General features: G+C 34.9%; 1 protein-coding gene across 1 annotated transcript; it reads right to left on the minus strand.

Annotated features, from left to right (window-relative positions):
* Positions 1–3,194: 3,194 nt before the first annotated feature.
* Positions 3,195–7,455, minus strand: LOC107416024 (cellulose synthase-like protein E6). Its single transcript, XM_048467258.2, has 8 exons — positions 7,041–7,455; positions 6,463–6,787; positions 6,162–6,302; positions 5,815–5,946; positions 5,387–5,599; positions 5,019–5,252; positions 4,166–4,510; positions 3,195–3,980 (listed from the first exon to the last, which is right to left on the minus strand). The coding sequence occupies exons 1-8, from the start codon at positions 7,325–7,327 to the stop codon at positions 3,423–3,425; spliced, it is 2,235 nt and encodes a 744-aa protein (XP_048323215.1). The 5' UTR covers positions 7,328–7,455; the 3' UTR covers positions 3,195–3,422.
* Between the last annotated feature and the right edge of the window lie 13,317 nt (positions 7,456–20,772).

Raw genomic sequence — 20,772 nt, forward strand, 5'->3', positions numbered from 1 at the left:
GTCGCTGGCGGCAGCGCGTGCGGTGGCCGTTGGCTGAGATTTTTGGCAGATTTGTAGATCGAGGGGAGAGGAATCCAACGGGACCGGCGGTGAGGTAAACGGAGGCCGGACGGCTGAAAAAGCTCCGATCCCAGCGCGTCGGAGGTCCGTGGCCGTGAAATTTAGTGGGTAGGCCGGACTTGAGGAGGTGGTGAGGGGTGGCTGGCGTGTGTGGCCTAAAAATGGCCGGAAAGGGGTCAAACGGCGGTGGCCAGCGGTGGAGGGAAAAATCGCCGCCGAACTTCGCCGCCTCGATCCGGGCTCATCCGACGACCAACGGCCGTGAAATTTTGGGGTTTTTCCTAAAATGGGGAGAGGCATCCGTCTGGCCGGCGCGTGTAACGTGAATCGGCCGAAAAATTTGAAAATTTCGACGGCCGGTCGGTTTCTCTCTTTCTCTCTCTCTCTCCTCTCTCTCTTTCTCTCTTTTTCCCGAGATTTTTGTCAAATAAAAGCCACCGTGGTGACACTGTTCATTCCACGTGGACCAATCAGGTGATGACACATGGCGTCACTGTGCACTTAAGCCAGATATAATAAAATATTACGATATCCGGCGAACTTCAAACGTCCATAACTTTTTAACCAAACGTCCGATTTAAGCGTGCCGCTAGTCTATGAACTCGTATCGACGAGTACTTTACAACCATACAAGAGTCAAAACAAAATTACACCACAAGAAAAAGTCAACTCCGGGCACCTTTTGGACTGTTTGCACCTCAACTTGTTTTGCCCATAACTTTCAAACCGTAGCTCCGTTTTCGACGTGCTACTAGTCTATGAACTCGGGGCATCATGCACTTCGCCAGGTACCCTGGTCAACTAGAAATTCCAACTGGGACAAAAAGTCAACTTTTGACCTGCTCGGTCAACGGTCAACCTCGATCAACGTGCACGGATTCTGGTGCGATTTGGGATGGGATGTTACACGTATCTTGTTGGGTGGGTTCGAGATAAAATAAAGAAAGGATGGAAGGCAACTATGTATTAGCTAATACCAATTATTTTCTTGTATAAGTTATTCATCACCTCTTGTATTAAATTGGACTCCATGTAATAAGCTATCCAAGCTTTTTTTTCTCACCGAACATGTGATTAGGATTAGCTAATACAATAGAAAGCCTTTATACAATGTAATAAGGCGTGCCAAACAAGACCTTAATCTAGTTGAAATTCTTATAATTAATTATTATTGCTGTATTGGCTTTCTATTGTTATTTTATTTTATTTTATTTATTTACTTTGAATTATCATTGGTCTACGATTTCTTAAAGCTAGTCAACGTGGTGTTTTACATTGTTCAAAAAAATAAAAATAAAAAAGGTGGAGTTTTACAATTTGAGCCAGATGTGAAGTTTTAGACCCAAACTAAATTTACCATTCCCATTGGACTGGACTGAGGAATCATGTCCAAAGATGATAAGCATCCTAGTTTTTTTTTTTTCTTTTTTTTTTTTTAAATAAAAATAAGCATCAAAGTTTATAGAATAACTGTATAATCTAGATTTCTGATTTAGTTAAACCAGCATAATTATTATATATCTAAATTTAAATTTTAAAATCTGAATAACAATTATTATAATATCCATAACTTATTTATCAACTAATATGGCAAATAATATAACAATGCTGTCATTGGTTTTTATTGATGAGTTCACATATTCTTTAAGAGTTTTTTTTTTCATTATTTTAACAATTAATATATTGATAATTATTTGGAATCACATAAATTGGTACACAAAGTCGTATCCATACTATAGAATTACTCTTTTGTATATACCTAAAGTTCGTTTTATTTTAACCAAAATTAATAGGTAGAGAATAACAACTGGTTTTAGTGGCTACATGCATGAAAGAAACATTTAAGTATTTAGTCGTGAGGAGTCCATGTCCATGTATAAAAATTTAAAGAAGTCAGTGACAGAATTAATTTTATGAATCTTGATGGTGTCCACTCTTTGCCAAGAGAGTATTATGATCGAGTGGTTCAGGAGCTGTCTGAAAATAAGCCTCAGGGGACCTGGGTTCTACTTTGAACTTTCTGCAAAATGGAGCCATTGCTTTGCAAACCGAGAGGCATCTAACATGGAGTAAAAAGTAAAGTCGGACCCACCATCATCAGACAGATAAACACTGAGCTTCTTCGGCGGGTAGTCATAAGCCATGACTAATAACACTGTGTTTATAACCGTGATCGGTGGAGCTGAGGGAGAGGCGATGCTTGAAAGTGTTACAATAGTCAGGATTCCATCTAATGACGACATTGATGAGGTAATAGAAAGCGAACCAGAATTCAGAAAGAAACAGCCCAAAACCAAGCCCATCTTCCTACTATACTTTCTTTGTTGGATGGCATATGGCTGATCCTATACACAAAGATCATACAGATGCCACTGAAGGTTGAAGCTGCAAACAGTCGGAATGAGACAAAGTCCCTTGCCTGTTTTTGTTTCGAAGAGTGGAATATTATCATGTTTTGCCATCACACCTCTCTTACTGTCTTTTAATTTCTTCTCTCTCTCTAATGACATACGTATGGAAAATTATATATGTAGATACAAAGAGAATGCTAGTACGAGCGGCAATGAAAAATAGTTTAAATATGTAAAAAAAATAATAATAATAATTAAAAGCAGGCAATACGAAAATCAATGCAATGATGGTACACAAACTTGTTCCCTATGATCAATGATTTGTTACATTATTTTTTCCCTATAGGGATTTTTATTTTATTTTATTATTATTATTTTTTCGTTATGGTCAATTATATTTGTTAGGCACTTAGGCTTACTTATTTGTCATGCTAAAACAAATTTTAGTTTCAATAAGAATGTGTGCATATTCTGGGGCTATAAAAAGTTTACTAGCATTTCATCAGTAGATTAATGCACATCGTTTTCAAACTATATATGATAAGGTCTTTTCTAAAATAACCACCACAAAAAGCTCAAAGCTAAGTTGGAATTGTCCAATCAAACTCAGGAGGCATGTAAAAAATCTTTATCCATTACAATTATTTAAAAAAAAAAAGAAAAAAAGAGGATAAATTAGAAGAAATGATATATTCCCATTTTCCAAAACGCTACGAACGAGTAAAAAAATTATTATTGCCTTGGAAATAATAATTAATGAATTGGATGGAAGTAGACAAGGTAGATGTAAAATACCTTTCAATTCCATAATTAATAACTAGCACAAATATTTATCTTTATTGTTTACTTATTTATTTTGGTACTAGCTTAGAGTACCTCGATTGATACAAGCAATCATCCTAAGAAAAAAAATGCAAACACTTATTCATTAATTGTAGCAACAACAAACGTAATTCTAATCAAGTTACAATTAAAAAGACAAATTTTGCTTTTTATTCGTCATTAAACATTCTAATATTGAAGGGCTGCTAAACAAGCTGCCAGAGCAAAGGCTATTGACCTGTTTGTTACTGAGGAAGGCATTCTTCCTTTGTCCTTCCTCAAGAAGAAAGCTTGGTAAAGTGGCAAATTGATGAAAACCAAAAGGCCACATAGAATAATCTGCATATTAAATGGGTTTTGACCCAAATTAATATTCGGATCCTCCAAGATCAGCAGCCTTTTTATTCCCCCAACAAGAACGAATGCATTGAGCAATGCCAGTGTGGCCAAAATGGTAAACAATGGAGAAGTAGTACCAAACTCCATAAGCTCTTGCTCGTATCTCTCGGAAACATCCTCGTCCACCACCTTTGCAGTGATGGCAAAGGCTGATTTTGAGAATCCCAGTAACTTGATTATGTTGTCACAAAATCCAAACAAGAAGGAAGTTGTTCTTCTATAAACCCACATCCTTGTATCATTCAACCATTCTGTGCATGTCCCTCCTAGGTGTATGAATTCAACAAGGCTGTATGCAAAGTTGCCAAAGAACACATACACAAATGGTATCACCCATGGGTTCAAAACCTGTTCACACACAATAAAACCTTTTAGTAACAAAAAGCTCGTCACTAATTGAGAATGGAGGACAAATCCTCCATTATTTGCACAACATATATGCTATGGCTAAATTAGGGACAGATTATTTTTTATGCTGAAAATACTATATGAGGAAACTCAAACTTTTCAAGGAATTGAACTATTTTTGTTACCTGTGGAAATAAAGAGATTCCTCTTAGCAGGCAAAGCGATGGAACAGTAACATAGTAGAGTGAGGCCAAGGAGGTTGGAGCCCATAGCAAATACATGCAATAAGAAAATTGAAGTCCAAGTGAAATTTTGTTGTGTCCGTACAAGAAAGGACAATGTGTTAGAAAGACTTCAAAATCTCCTTCGGACCATCTCTTAAACTGTACAAGTGATTGAAGCAGAGTTACGGGAGCGACTCCTAAGAAACCCGGCCTCTCTGGATTAAAGTAGACAGATTTCCAGCCTCTATAGTGTATTGATAAGCCTGTTAAAATGTCTTCCACTGGGCAACCATACTTCAAGCCCATCTGCATGTATACTTTTTTGAAAATTTTCATATATAAATTGAGTGGGCACAAAATATACAATTTAGGCGTCATTAGGTAACATGGTCGGTTATTAGTTTTTGCTTTTTATTTTTCTCATTCCAAGTAGTTTGCTTTTGCCAAGTGTTAATTATTGGTAATTAGAGTTTATTACACATAAAAGCTAACAATATAAAGTTATGAGGGGAAAAAAATCAAATTGAGAACACAACTTTAAATTATGTTGCTTTTTTTTTTTTTTTTTTGTCACTTCCAAATTTATAGTTATTTAAGATGCCTAACATATTACAATTATCATTAGCTAACACTTAATGTAAACAAAGTACATAATTAAATAAAAAAATAGAAACAAATTAATTGTTTTGGCCGACACCATATATAGTTAATTGTATATTTTCATGAAAATGTCACAATAATGAAAATGTGCAAGCAGGAAAAAGATGATATTGCAATGATTAATTAATCCATATATAGTGAGTAAGATAAAGACCTCCTTTCCCCATTGAGTGTTTTCTTCATAGCTACAACTTGCAAGAACTTTACATATTCCTTCCAAAACCTGTGCATCTTCTTCATTCTTTATAATGTCAAGCTTGTTGCTCATCAAGTCTTCTTGACATGCCTTGTCATTGTACTTCTTCCCACAAAGAGATTCCCTTTTATGAAAGCAGCCACTGCCAATATAGCAAGGTCCTCCATAACGATCAAATCCATGAAGGTCGACCTGGAAAATCAGCCAGATTGATAGTGAAAAAATTTGAATAAAACTTTCCTCTATAATTAATTCTAATAGTAGTACTCTTTTTTTCTTCATTTTTTTTTTTTTAAAAAAAAAAATTCAAAAGCTGTGTGGCTAACCTTGCTTAGAATACGCAAGGAGCTGCTGTAAACATCATTCTTGGTGAGGTTGTCAAAGACTTGTGGAAACTGAACAAAAGCAATCTCACGGCCCTTCTCTTCATCCAACAAGAAGCATAGAGCATCTCTAACCGACTCTGAATCGTTTGAGTACATGTCGCAATCCACGTTAAGAATTATTGGAGCATTGCTTATCCTGGATGACACCCTTAACTATTTTCTCATTCCAAGAAAAACAAAAACATTGTTGGGGACTGTAAATGATAACCTTGACTATCACATGAAAATTATATATGCTAGCTATTTGCGTGATTACATTAGGGCAATTAGCATTGAAAACACCATTTACATTAGGGCATTTCTTTATATATTTTTAATTTAGTATTTGGATAAATATATGGTACTAATAATCGAGTAGTTAATTGTACCAGTGCATTCATTGCTCCTGCTTTGAAGTTGTGGTGGTATTGAGGCCTTTTCTCTCGTGCCAAGTATACAAGAGAAGGCAAAGGTTGTCCTTCAGAATCCACAGCCTTGGCATGTCTTCCATCAATAAGAATCTAAGAAAAATGGAGGTCATATATAAGTTGATAATTCTTTAAAGTGATTTCTTGAAAAATTGAGGTCATATATAAGTTGATAATTCTTTAAAGTGATTTCCTTTTTTTCTTTCTTTATTTCTTTCATTTTTTTATTTTATTTTTTATTTTATTTTTTTATTTTTTTGGGTGGGGTGGTGGGGGGCGTGAAATGAAACGGAAGGGTGAAGAAATACTTGAAGAATAGTTTGATGGTCACGTCGGCTGGAAACAAAGTCCCACTCCAGAAAACCCTTGTGCTCTTTGCGTATCTCTTCTGAAATTCGGCCTGTCTTTGTGGTGCTTTCAATTCTTGTCTTCATGTCTTCGTATAGTTTCTATATATTTTGGGAAAACGAATTTTATTAATTTCTAACTTGTGGTGTACAAACGGCTAGATAGTGAAAGATGGAGAAAAGTCCTAAAAAGTAGTATCTCTTTAATTCTTCGGGAACCATGTATATAAATTCATGGAACTAAGTGACAAATGTTACAAACCTTGATGGAGGTCCACTTCTGGGCCATGATAGTATTATTATCGTGTGGTTCAGGAGTTGTCCGAAAATAAGCCTCAGGAGACCTGGGTACTACTTTGAACTTTCTGCAAAATGGAAGCCATTGATTCGCAAACCGAGAGGCCTCTAACATGGCGTAAAAAGTCAAGTCGGATCCACCATCATCGGATAGATAAACACTGAGCTTCTCCGGTGGGTAGTCGTAAGACATGACTGATAGCACTGTGTTTATAACCATGATTGGTGGCTCTACCGTGGGGTCAGCCGTGCAGACAAATATGTCTATCCCCGGCAATACCTTCTCATATCTACAATAATAATAATAATATATTATCGTGACAATTACTTGTAATCAGATGACAGATGTCTATTATATATAGATAATGTCTTCCAGCATAGCAGAACTGTATATATATACTAGAGTCGTCAGACCTATATCATTTAAAGACTGTAAATGACCGTCCTTCTCTATAAGTTTCTCACAGCCCGCTACTTCCATATAAATATACATACATATATATATATATATATATATATAATATGAGAGAGATGATAATTAACCTGAGGGAGAGGCGATGTTTGAAAGTGTTACGGTAGGCAGGGTTCCATCTAAGGACGACAGAGATGACGTTGTAGAAAGCGAACCAAAGTTCAGAAAGAAACAATCCAATCCAAGCCCATCTTTCTTTGTTGGATGATGGCATATGGCTGATCCTATACACAAAGATCACACAGACAGCCGCGAAGGTTGAAGCTGCAAACAGTCGGAATGAGACAAGTCCCTTGCCTGATTTGGTTTCGAAAAGTGGAAGATAATCATCTTTTGCCATCACACCCTCTCTCACCATCTTTTAATTTCTTCTGTCTGTCTAATAATTTTTTCTTCTGTCTTTTGTTTTAATCAATGTTTTGTTTCTTCACTGAGTGATACGCTTACTTTTCATGCTAAAACAAATTTAGTTTCAATTAAAATGATGGAATATTCGGGGGCTATAAAAAGTTTATATACTAGAGTTTCATCATTATCTACATCGTTTTCAAACTAGATAAGATAAGGTCCTTTATAAAATAATCACCACACAAAGCTCAAAGCTATTTTCCAATAAAACTCAGATGGCATGTAAAACATCTTCGTCCAAAGAACCAGAAAACATAAAAAAAAAATTAATAAATTGGATGGAAGTAGTTAGGAAATGCAAAATTCCTTTCAATTCCACAGTCAATATTTATCAGAAAAATTAATCTTTACGATTTGTTTATTTATTTTGGTAGAGTAACAATTTTAGTTTTATTTTATTTTATTTTATTTTATAAATATATGTATATATATTTATATATATATATATATATATATATATATATATTTTTTTTTTTTTTTTTTTTTCTTCTACTAACAATTATATTAATTTTATCGAACTTATAAACTTCAATATTACTTTAAGTCCTCTTATATTTTGCTTATCGCTATGCATTGAAACTAAGTCCCTTTCCGAAATTGTAATCTATGTTCGAATCTTCCACAACATATATATATATATATATATATATATGTGTGTGTATAGCATGCAATCAAGTTTGTAGGGATGGCACTTTATCCCGATCCATCCTGTACCCATGGTACCCCACCCTAGCGGGGAAGGGGGTAAAAGCCGGGAAATAGAGTCTCCTCCTCGTACTGTGCCCCATTGCAGATATATATATATATATATATATATATATTTTTGATTTGAAAATAACATAAAAATATTAACTAAGTTTCAAATATGTTATTCAAAACTATTTTTAAAGAATAATTAAACGGGGAAACAAGGCAGGGAACAAAAATCCCTACCCCATCCTGGCTCCCCCATACATGGGATTGGGACAGGGATAGGGATGGGTAATCCCCACAAGGCGAGGAACTAGAGCGAGGTCGCTTGGGCCTTCAACCGCCTCATTGTCATTCCTAATCACATGGACTTATATTTTATCATCAAGTCCTTTACTGTAAATAGCTATATCTCCAAAGGCTAAGATCAGAAAATTAATTTCTTAATATATTATTAAATTTATATTAGATTATTTTTTTTATTTTTAAATCTCAATTATTAAAGCAATTCAACGGTTTATAATGGTTTATAATGACTAATCTGATGATAAAGCTAGTTAACCTAATGTGAACTTAATTCTTCTAAACTAATTAATATTAAAGTTTTGGAGTTTAATTTATTTAGGATTCCTAAATAAAAGTCTCTCTCTCTATATATATATATAACCCACTCTCCACAAAAAAACTCTTTATCTTATATTCTTTCTTTTTACCAATATCTTTTATTATGTAAATCAACAAATTAAAATTGTTGTATTCTTCAAGAAAAAAAAAATGAGAAGGAATTTAAAAAAGAACAGCTTGTTAAAGGATCATGTATAAAAATTATAACATATACAAGTACGAATATATACTTATATAATTCACAAGTTTGGCTAAATAGTAAAAATTATTAAAAATACACTTTCTAACCCAATAGTAAAAATTATTAAAAATTATTAAGAATACATTTTAAGGTTCGAAGTTAGAGCCCAAACTTGGAGGATACAATAATCATGCAAATTAGGAAGCAAGTTTAGACATTTATACATTAACTGCAACAATAAGAAACTTAATTTTATTAAGTTATAATTAAAAAGATAGATTTTGCTCTTTGTCCTGACATAACACTCTAATATTGGAGAAGATTTATGATACTCCCGCATGGGCCCCGCATGGGCCCCACATTAGAAGGGACTATGGTACTCCGGAGTACCTAAATTTTTTTCCTAAAGGGATGCCAAACAAGCAGGCGAGTGTACACTGTTGACCTGTTTGTTACTGAGGAAGAAGGCATTCGTCCTTTGTCCTTCCTGAAGAAGAAAGCTTGGCAAAAGTGGCAGATTGATGAAAACCAAAAGACCACATAGAATAATCTGCAAAACTAAAAGGTTTTGACCCAAATTAATATTCGGATCCTCCGAGATCAGGAGCCTTTTTATCCCAACAATAACAAATGCGTAATGCCAACGCAGCCAAAATGGGTAAACAATGGACAAGAAGTACCAAACTCCATTTATCTCTTACTCTATCTCTCTGAAACATCCTCATCCACCACCTTTGCAATGATAACAAAGGCTGATTTTGAGAATCCCAATTGCTTGAGAATGGTGTCACAAAATCGAAACAGGTAGGAAGTTGGTTCTTCTGTATATCCATGTCCTTATATCATTCAACCATTCTACGAATGTCCCTCCGTAGTGAATGAATTCAACAAGGCTGTATGCAAAGTTGCCAATGGAGTCAAACACAAATGGTATCACTCATGGGTTCAACACCTGTTGGAAGTCATCACAAATTAAAAATCTACGACAAAAGAGATATTACGATGACTAAAAATTAAAGATGAGCTATTATCTTAGCTGAAAAGTAATTTTTGTGACTAAACTCAAACTGACAATGAGTACTTGTGTTACCTGTGGAAACAAAGAAATTCCTCTAATCAAGCAAAGCGATGGAACAGTAACATAGAAGAGTGAGGCCAAGCAATTTGGAGCCCTTAGCAAATTCATGCAGTATGAATGTTGAAATCCAAGGGGAGTCTTTTGTATCCGTACAAGAAAGGGCAGTATCTTAAAAAGGTTTCAGAATTTCCTTCCGACCTTCTCTTCTGTTATGCAAGTGATTGAAGAAACGTTGTTGGAGCAACTAAGAAGCCTGACCTCTTTGGATTAAAGCAAAACCTCTTTAGATTAATGTCTTCCTGTGGGTAACCATGCTTGAAACCAATCTGCATATTATAAATTGAGTGTGTGTATAAATATTCAATTCAACTAGTTAACTGATTGTATATATGTTTGCAAGAAAATGTCATAAAAATAGTGATATATAATGTATTGAAAACTAATTCAATACAAAACTCATTCACAACAGCAAGAAAAGAAAGAAACACATAGAAAACACACAAGATTTTAACAAGGTTCGGTCTAAAAGAGACCTACATCCTCGGTGAACTCCATCCAAAGAGTTCTTGCACTATGAACAATGAACAGTGATCAATACACCAGCTTCTTTGCCTCTGTGATGGTTATTTATACCCTGAAACCTCTTTTACAACTCTCACTTTCTCACAAAACCACTCACCCAGAATGGCCTAATCACTCTAGAGAAAGAGATGATAAACTCATAGAAAAGAGGAATTTACAACCAACAAAGAAAGAAGAACAAGAAGCTGAAAGATGCCTTTGATCGAGAGCTTAATCGAAGCTGTTATTCTGTTTCTGCAGTTTTTATAGCCAAAACAGAAACTAACTTGCTGACTCATCATAACCACCTTCTTAAGTGCAACGGCACCGTTTCACAATTGAAGCTATAGGAAACGTTGACTTTTGACCTCCTCTCAATTAAATCACAACTAACATACTCCACCTTGATTCAAGTGAGAGGGAAAATTATGCAAGACTCCTTGGACTTCTCAGTTCACTGATTTTAACCTCTTAGCCAGGTTCAACTCTTAGCAAACTTTTGCAAGTATCAAGTTTGCTAACTGGAGGAACTTTGGTTCCCATCTCTGCTGGATTATATGCTGTTGCAACCTTCTCCAAACCGATAACTCCTTCATTCATAACATCTCTTGTGAAATGGTACTTCACTTCAACATACTTTGTTTGATCATGATAAACTGGATTTTTACACAAATGAATTGAGCTTTGACTATCTGAATATACAGTAACTTCACCCTCCAAAAGCTTCAATTCTTGCAACAAACCTTTTAACCATTCTTTCATAGCTTATGCAGTAGCAATATATTCAGCTTCAATTGATGATAATGCCACTCTTGACTATAGCCTAGACTTCCAGCTGATACAACTATTGCAAAGTGTAAATACATAAGAACTGTTGATCTTCTTCTATCTCTGTCACCCGCATAATCAAAGTCTACATATCCTTTGAGAACCACACCTTCTTTGCAGTGACTAAACATTAAGCCAACATCACAAGTCTCCTTAAGGTATTTTAGATGTCAGGACCCGTCCAAAATTCCTAACCGGAACCCTAGACAAGCCCTGATCCCAGGAAAACTCTACCGGATCCTCCAATGGAAAATCCGGCAGAACCTCCCCTAAGGGTTAAACTTACCACAATTTTTTCTACACTGAAAATACATTTCTATATACATCACCTTATTCCTCCCATATTACTACAATTTAAGTTCCATAACTGACAGCACTTCAATAACAAATTATACAAAAGGCATATAATGGAATTAATTTAGTAAATAACCAATTAAAATATACCATCACAGATTCTCGTCCGCCCACACCACTCATTTAGTGCTGCAAATGTCAATTACACTTCAATACCGTGTTAAAAATATGCCAATGCATAACATAGAAAGAAAGGTAAAACAACATCACATTAACAACAAAATAAAAACAATAACAACGTTTTAATGATACTGGTATTAATGTAACTTGCCCCGAAGGCTACCACATAACCACACCTGCCCAAGGGCTACCTCACCTACTCAAAGGCTACCACTTGTCCGAGAACTATTATACTTGCCCAATGGCTATCTTTCTTGTCCATAGGCTGTTATACTTATCCGAAGGTATCATATGGTAGTAATAATAATATAATAACATCAATTAAGAATATTTGTAAGAAATTAAATCACAATTAGATAACATAACATAAATATATAAAAATCATATCTTAAAATCCATAGCATAAAATGAAATATGCACGCTCGTAATGGAGATACGTACGATACCTTCTGACATACTATGTGATCCATGATTCCAGCTATCGCCGCACCTTGCTACCAATACAAACCAGGGTGGTTGTCTATATTGGCCATCCGATCCCCTTGGACTCGTAGGCAACATGATTATAGGGCTAGCTCTACATGGACCACATTTGTTCGCCGCCTCCGTATGGTGCGATATATACAGAATAATATCAAATAATATAACATACAAATATATGTACGAACACACACACACACACACACACACACACATATATATATAAATATACTTGATGCACCATACTATATACCAGTCATGTCCGAAGGTACCCAACGTCCCGAGCACCGACTGACGGGAGGTTAAAGAGATAAACTTGCATACGGTCGCTTCGGCGTCCCGACAGCGCCGCTGCTGAAACCGTCATCTCGGCCATGGAGGGGGGCGGCTTATGGCCAATATCAAACTTGTCCACCCTCGGTCCAATGGCAACGCATGGGAGACATTACAACTTGTGCGCTTATCATAATCACATATACAGTACAGAACACCGGTACGTATATGGATGCATCTAAAATAAATAACCATATTTATTATTAAAATACGCAATTTTTTCCAATATTCACCGTGGGAATTATACCATTTTTTCAAATTCACCATCCCACATTTTTCTTAATTAACACCAGCATAAATCCACCGATAATAATATACAAATAATTTTTCCCCAATCATAAAATCAATTAAATAATATTCCAAGGGCATAATTATATAATTTGGAACCACCAAACTTAACCAATATTTTCCTCGAAATATTTAAAACCAAATCATGCCCAAAAATAATATTAAAATCCAAATACCCTTAATTAAATAAAAACACCTTGCTCACACGCAATGAATACAATTAAATCACAATAATAAAAATCAAGAATTCCTTAATAAACCAAAATTCCATTTAGCATCAATAAACATAATAAAATTTAAATCATAATTTCATAAAATTGGTCTCTTCCACAATAATTCAATTCAACACAATTTGGCATTTTCAATATAAATAATAACTTAGTTAAATATCCAACACATAAAATTCATTCTTTAAATATTTAAGTAACACAAAATATACTTAATTCAACAACCCAAAATATAAATATGAGGCAATATATATAATAAATCAACATACTTAGCATCATAAATTTAAATAGCAGTTTCTCAAATATTAAACACATATGATCTAATTAATTCTATAAAACGAATATGTTTAAATCACATTAAAATAACACATTAAAATCAAATAACAATATCTCTTAAAATTTAAACATATATGATATACTTCAAAATTTTGAATGATATAAAATACATATGTATAAATGTCTTGATGCACACAAGTACATAGATATATATATTCACACACACACATATATATCCACATATATATAATTAGGTATTTTCATATAACATCACACATCTCCATATATATATATATATATATATATGTATGTATGTATATGCCCATTAACAATACATATAATATATATATATATATATATATATTTATACATACATATATGCATCATATGTTTACCGTACATGTGTATATATACATATATATATATATATATATATATATATATCAATCTATACACATGCAAACTATAATTTTTTTGTAATAATTCCAATCAACATAACAAGTAAACTCACAAAATCTATAACAATCCTTTTACACCTTCTACTTAATATTATTAACATTGCCCACTCTAATTTGATAGAAAATCAGATGAACCCGTATGGCCTACACTGCAAATTTGGAACTTTTCAATATCTTGACAATTAATTCAAATTAACCATTTCTTTAGCCTCTAACAATCGTTAAGAACCCAAATGTAATGGCAATTGGCTAAGGGCTTGTCCAATCTCTATCCAATTTCAACATAAACACAACCTAACTCCATCAATGGCAACTTCCTAATTACTCAATTATAATTCACATTCTAGCTACCAAATTGAAGCTTATGATAAGAGCATTAAGGAGGTACCTTCAATTGGTCCTACCGCCGCCGGAATCCTGCCGTGAAGCTGCTGCCGAAACGGGTCTCTTATCATATCTCACGAATGAGCCAGATTTGATCCATTCCAAGCTCGGAAACGAATTCAGGGGGCCCAAATTCATGGGAAAGGACCAGTCACGCCACCGGTAGCTGCCAAAAAACTGGTCAACAGGGAGGACGCCGGCCGCCGATGTTGGGCGTCGATCCCAATGCATCCGTCGGCCAAACGGCCGGAGAATCGACGACTGAGCTCGCCTGGCCGTGGGCCGTCCCATCGCCTGGCACGTGTGGCCGTCCGATGGCCGGAAGAAAAATGCAGACCGAGAGAGAGGGACCCGTCGGGGTGAAGAAGAAGAAGAAGAAAAGAAATTCCTGTGCCCCCCCTTTTTTTGACACGTGGGGAGAAGAAAAGAAAAAGATAAAAAAAGAAAAGAAAAGAAAAAGAAAAAGAAAATAAAATAAAATAATTAAATAATATTAAAAATAATATTATTATATAAAATAACAATAATAAAATAATATGGTATTAAGGATGGTTGACATGTGGCATCTCATCATGGTGAAACATGGTCACATTTATTAAGTCACACGTGGCACATTGTTACACGTTTAAAAATAATATTAAAATAATACAATATCTTAAAATTTTGCAGGTCTATAACTTTTTAACGAGATGTCCAAATCAGGTGTGCCGCTAGTCTGTGAACTCGTATCGACGAGCACTTCACAACCATGTATGAGTCAAAACTCATTTCCCCATAAATAAAAAGTCAACTCCGGCACCCTTGGACAGTTTGGACCCCAATCTCGTTTTGCTCATATCTTTCAAACCGTAGCTCCATTTTCAACGTGCTACTAGTTTACGAACTCGTGCCAACGTGTACTTTGTAATGGTACCTCAGTCAACTTAGAATTCCATCCGAGTCAAAAAATCAACTTTTGACCCTTTCGGTCAACGGTCAAAGTCAACGGTCAACCTCGATCAAAGTTGAAAAATTTCCATTGTACTTTGGGATGGGGTGTTACATTAGAAGCCATTGAAAAGCCTCCCAATGTTTTCTTCCAAGATTTGCCATATATCTACTAAGAACACTGATTCCATGAGCTAGATCAGGCCTTGTACATATCATAATATACATGATAGACCCTATTGCACTTGCATAAGGCACATTACTCATGTCTTTTTCTTCTTCTTCGGTTTGAGGACACAAACTGGCAGATAGCTTGAAATAATTCCCAAGTGGTACATTTGTTGAATTTGCAGCACTCATTGAAAACTTAAACAATATTTTCTGAATATAACTTTTCTGATTCAAGAAAAGCTGATTCTTCAATCTGTCCCTTTCGATATTCATGCCTAAAATTTTCTTTGCTGGTCCAAGCTCCTTCATATCAAATTCAGCCTTCAACTCATCCTTTATGTCCTTGATATTCTTCATATTTTGACCAGTCAATAGCATATCATCTACATATAAGAGTAAGTAGACTGATTCATGATAGTTTTCACCTTTATAATATAAACAACTATCATAGCTGCTCCTCTTAAAACCAACTTCTAACACATAAGTGTCAAATCTCCTATACCACTGCCGAGGAGATTGCTTCAAACCATATAACGACCTCTTCAGCAAGCAAACCATCTCATTGTTTGAGTTTGAGACCTCAAAACCTTCAGGTTGCTTCATATATAACACCTCATCAAGCTCACCACATAAAAACATTGTTTTCACATCAAGTTGTTCCAGCTCACAGTTGAAATGAGAAACTAATGACAAAATCATCCTAATAGTTGTATATTTCACCATAGGTGAGAAAATTTTAGTATAATCTATCCCTTGTATCTATGTGAATCCCCTGGCAACTAATCTTGCCTTAAATCTGACTGGATCAGCACTTGATATCCCCTTTTTCACTCTAAAAATCCATTTGCAGTCAACTACCTTCTGAGTTGCAGATTTTGGAACTAACACCCATGTTTTATTCTTGTGTAATGACTCCAATTCTTCTAAATAGCCTTATACCACGATCTGGAATGATTACTCTTCATAGCTTCAGAATAGGACTTAGGCTCCTCATCAGCAAGTTCCTAAAAACATAGTAGAGCAAACATAGTAGAATTAGAAGAAATAAATTTGACAGGGGGTTTTACCACTCTTTTTTGCCTATCTCTGGCCAACTGGTAATGTTTTAAAGGATTAAAGTCTTCAGTAGCTACTTTCTCTTCATTTTCTCGATCTGGCTGTTCATCTACAAATTCTGGAAGTTGTATTTCAGCTTCAGCGTCCACGTGGGTTGCTTGATCTTCTTTTGCCTTCATATATGGCTCCACCTCAAACTGAATTGACTTGTCTTTGGTGGAAATTTCAATCCCTGCATCTTTATTACTCAAGCAAGGCATAATATTGTCATTAAAAATAACATCCATACTTACTATGGTTTTAAAACCTTTCAAGTCTCTTGCCCACAACCTATATCCTTGAACTCCTTCTTGATAACCTAGAAAAACACACTTCAATGATCTAGGTTCAAGTTTTCCTTCACTTTGATGAGCATATGCTGCACATCCAAAAACTTTTAGCCTAGTGTAGTCTGTTGGTTTATGTGAACACATTTCTTGAGGAGTTTTGAATTCTATAGCTGTTGATGGACACCTATTCACCAAATAAGTTGCTGTCATGACAACTTCATCCCAAAACGGTTTTGGTAGACCAGAACTTAGCAACATACACCTAACCTTGTCTAATAAGGTCCTATTCATCCTCTCAGCAACTCCATTTTGCTGAGGGGTATAACTAACTGTCCCATGCCTAAGAATTCCAACTTCTTTACAGAAATTATCAAATTCAAGGTTACAAAATTCCAGCCCATTATTAGTTCTTAACACTTTCAATTTTTTCCCTATATGGTTTTGAACTAAAGAATGCCAATGTTTAAATTTAACAAAAGCCTCACTTTTACGTTTTAACAGAAAAATCCAAATTTTTCTTGAAAAATCATCAACAATTGAAAGAAAATACTTGTTACCGCCATGTGTAGGTGTGCTTGTTGGTCCCCATAAATCTGCATGTGCATAATCCAGTATTGAGGTAGCTTTATGTGTTCCTAGCTTGAAACTCAATCGATGTTGCTTCCCCAATATACAGTGTTCACAAAATTCCATCTTGCTGATTTTGTTCTTACAAAACAGCCCTTGCTTGTTGAGAATCTGAAGGCCTTTCTCACTGATATGCCCCAATCTCTTGTGCCAAAGTTAAGTCTCATCTTGATTTAAACACATAGTTGCTGCATTAATCCCAGTTACTGTTTTTCCTTGCAAAACATACAACCCATTTCTCTTGATTCCTCTCATGACAGTAAGAGCACCTTTACTGATCTTCATTGACCCATTTTCAGATTTACAACTAAAACCTGATTCATCTAAGACTCCAAGTGAAATGAGGTTTCTTTGCAGCTCAGGAACAAACCTTACATTGCTCAAAGTCCTTATCACTCCATCACTCATTTTAATAGGAATATCTCCAATTCCAGTCACATTACAAGCTTGATTATTACCTAACAGCACTTGCCCACCATTTAAACTTCGAAAATTAACAAACCAATCTTGTCTTGGACACATATGGAAGGTACATCCAGAATCCAAAATCCATTCTTGACTTGTTTAATCTATTGAGACAGCCAAGACATCTCCAATGTCATCCTCATTACTTACTACAGCAGCATCTCCATTTTCAGAATGTTTCTCTCTATTTTCTTTATTTATCCTCTTGTAGCAATCTTTAATGAGATGACCTTCTTTCTGGTAATAATAACATTTCCTTCCTCTATTTCTTGACTTAGATCCAGACTTGTCTCTAGATTTTCTCCTAAAATTGTTATTAAAGCCTTTTGAGTTTCTAACAGGATTTCTTCCTCGAGTAATCAGACCTTCCTCATTAGTGTCAGGCCTCTCAATCTTCAGTTCCAACTCTTTTGCTCTCAAGGAATTTATGACAATATCAGTGGTCAAAATCTCTCTTCCATACTTAATTGCATTTTTAATATCCTTATAACTATCTGGAAGGGAATTTAACAAAATCACAGCATGATGTTCATCAATGAATTTCTCATTGCAGTTAGCCAAATCTAAACCCAGCTTGTTAAATTCATCAAGATTCTCCTCTAAATCCTTTGTTGGATTCATCTTGAAACCAAAAAATTTCTCCAGCAAGTATATTTTATTTGGCAAAGATTTAACCAAATATAATTGCTCTAATCTACTCCAGATTTCAGAAGTGGTCTTAGAATCATTTACCTTCCTCAAGATGCTGTCAGGCAGATGTAAAATTATGGTGTTGTAGGCAATTTCATCCATGTCTCTCCTCTGTTCTTCCGTGAGACTCTCTGGAAAGGAACCATCTATTGCTTTGGCAACTTTCTGTTGCACCAAGACAGCCTTCATCTTCTGTGTCCATAAGAGAAAATCTCCTTTTCCATTGAAGACCTCTAACTCTACCTTTGAACCCATTTAGCCTTCTGGTTCGTCACTCAAGAATTTTTTCGAACAACTGACAGGCAGCAGTTTCCTTCTTGTGAATGAGTATAAGAAACAGCTCTGATACCACTATTGAAAACCAATTCAATACAAAACTCATTCACAAAAGCAAGAAAAGAAAGAAACACATAGAAAACACACAAGATTTTAACGAGGTTCTGTCTAAAAGAGACCTACATCCTTGGTGAACTCCATCCAAAGAGTTCTTGCACTATGAACAATGAACAGTGATCAATACAGCAGCTTCTCTTCCTCTGTGATGGTTATTTATACCCTGAAAACCAACCTTGAAACCCCTTTTACAAGCTCTCACTTTCTCACAAAACCACTCACCCAGAATGGCCTAATCACTCTAGAGAAAGAGATGATAAACTTAGAGAAAAGAGGAATTTACAACCAACAAAGAAAGAAGAGCAAGTAGCTGAAAGATGCCTTTGATCGAGAGCTTAATCGAAGCTATTATCCTTTTCTGTTTCTACAGTTTTTATAGCCAAAACAGAAAACTAATTTGCTGACTCATCATAACCACCTTCTTAAGTGCAACGGCACCATTTCACAATTGAAGCTATAGGAAACGTTGACTTTTGACCTCCTCTCAATTGAATCACAACTAACATATTGCAACATAAAATAACATATAAGAGGAAAGTTCATTTCTACTGCATATATTACTAATAATAGAAATGCACATGCTTATGTCCTATTACCTACAATAGGACATTAATTGATGCCCAGCATATATAATCTGATGCCCTGAAGAATCAAATTATATAAAAGGGTTTAGTCCACAAAAGAAAAAGGAAATTATATAAGAGGGTGTTCATACAATTTTGCCCTTTAATTTTATTAATTAATCCATATATATTGTAAGAAAGATACAGACCTCGTCTCCCCATTGAGTGTTTTCTTCATAGCTACAACTTATTAGAACTTTACATATTTCTCCCAATAAATGTGCATTTTCGTCGTTCTTTATAATATCAACCTTGTTGCTCATCCAGTCTTCTAGACATGCCTTGCCATTATACTTCTTCCCACAAAGAGATTCCCTACTGTGAAAGCACCCACTGCCAATATAGCAAAAGTTCCTCCATTACCATCAAATCCAAATCAATATATCTGAGTAAGAAATTTGAATAAAACTTCTTGTATAATTAAAGACTAAAAGTAATATATTTTTTATTACTATCATCAAAAGCTAATTAATACGATTTTTTATCATCTTTTTTATGTCCGATCAATGATAGAATTTCATCTCATTTTAAAAGCAGTTATTATATTTCTATTAAATTTTTTTTATTTCTTTGTTTATATTTCAAAACGGTAATACAGTATCATTAGTAAATAAACATAGGATACGAAAAAAGAAATAGAAGATTCTAATCCAATGTATGAAGTGGCTAACCTTGCTTATATTACGCAAGGAGTTGCTATAAACATCATTCTTCCTGAGGTTGTCAAAGGCTTGTGGATGTTGTACAAAAGCAATCTCATGGCCCTTCTTTTCATCCAGTAAGAAGCATAAAGCATCTCTTACCAACTCCGAATTGTTTGAGTACATGTCACAGTCCACATTAAGAATTATTGGAGCATTGCTTATTCGTGACGAAGCCCTTATCTATTTTCTCATTCAATAGAACAAAAAATTACCATCAGAAGAAATGCTATCTATATATACATATATGGTGATTAGAGTTTTCTTTTTTTTTTTCTTTTTTTTTTTCTTTTTTTTTTTCTTTTTTCTTTTTTCCTTATTAGAGAATAGCTAATTGTACCAGTGCATTCATAGCTCCTGCTTTAAAGTTGTGGTGGTATTGAGGCCTTTTTCGCCAAAGATGGCAAAGCTTGTCCTTCACAATCCACCGCATTGGCGTGTTGCCCATCGATAGTAATCAAGGAAATTGAGGTCGCGGTTTTTTTTTTTTTTTTGGTGGATAAAAAAGGTCATCTACAAATAGAAATTTTT

The sequence above is a fragment of the Ziziphus jujuba genome, chromosome 1 (genome assembly GCF_031755915.1).
Source record: "Ziziphus jujuba cultivar Dongzao chromosome 1, ASM3175591v1".
Lineage (NCBI taxonomy): Eukaryota > Viridiplantae > Streptophyta > Magnoliopsida > Rosales > Rhamnaceae > Ziziphus > Ziziphus jujuba.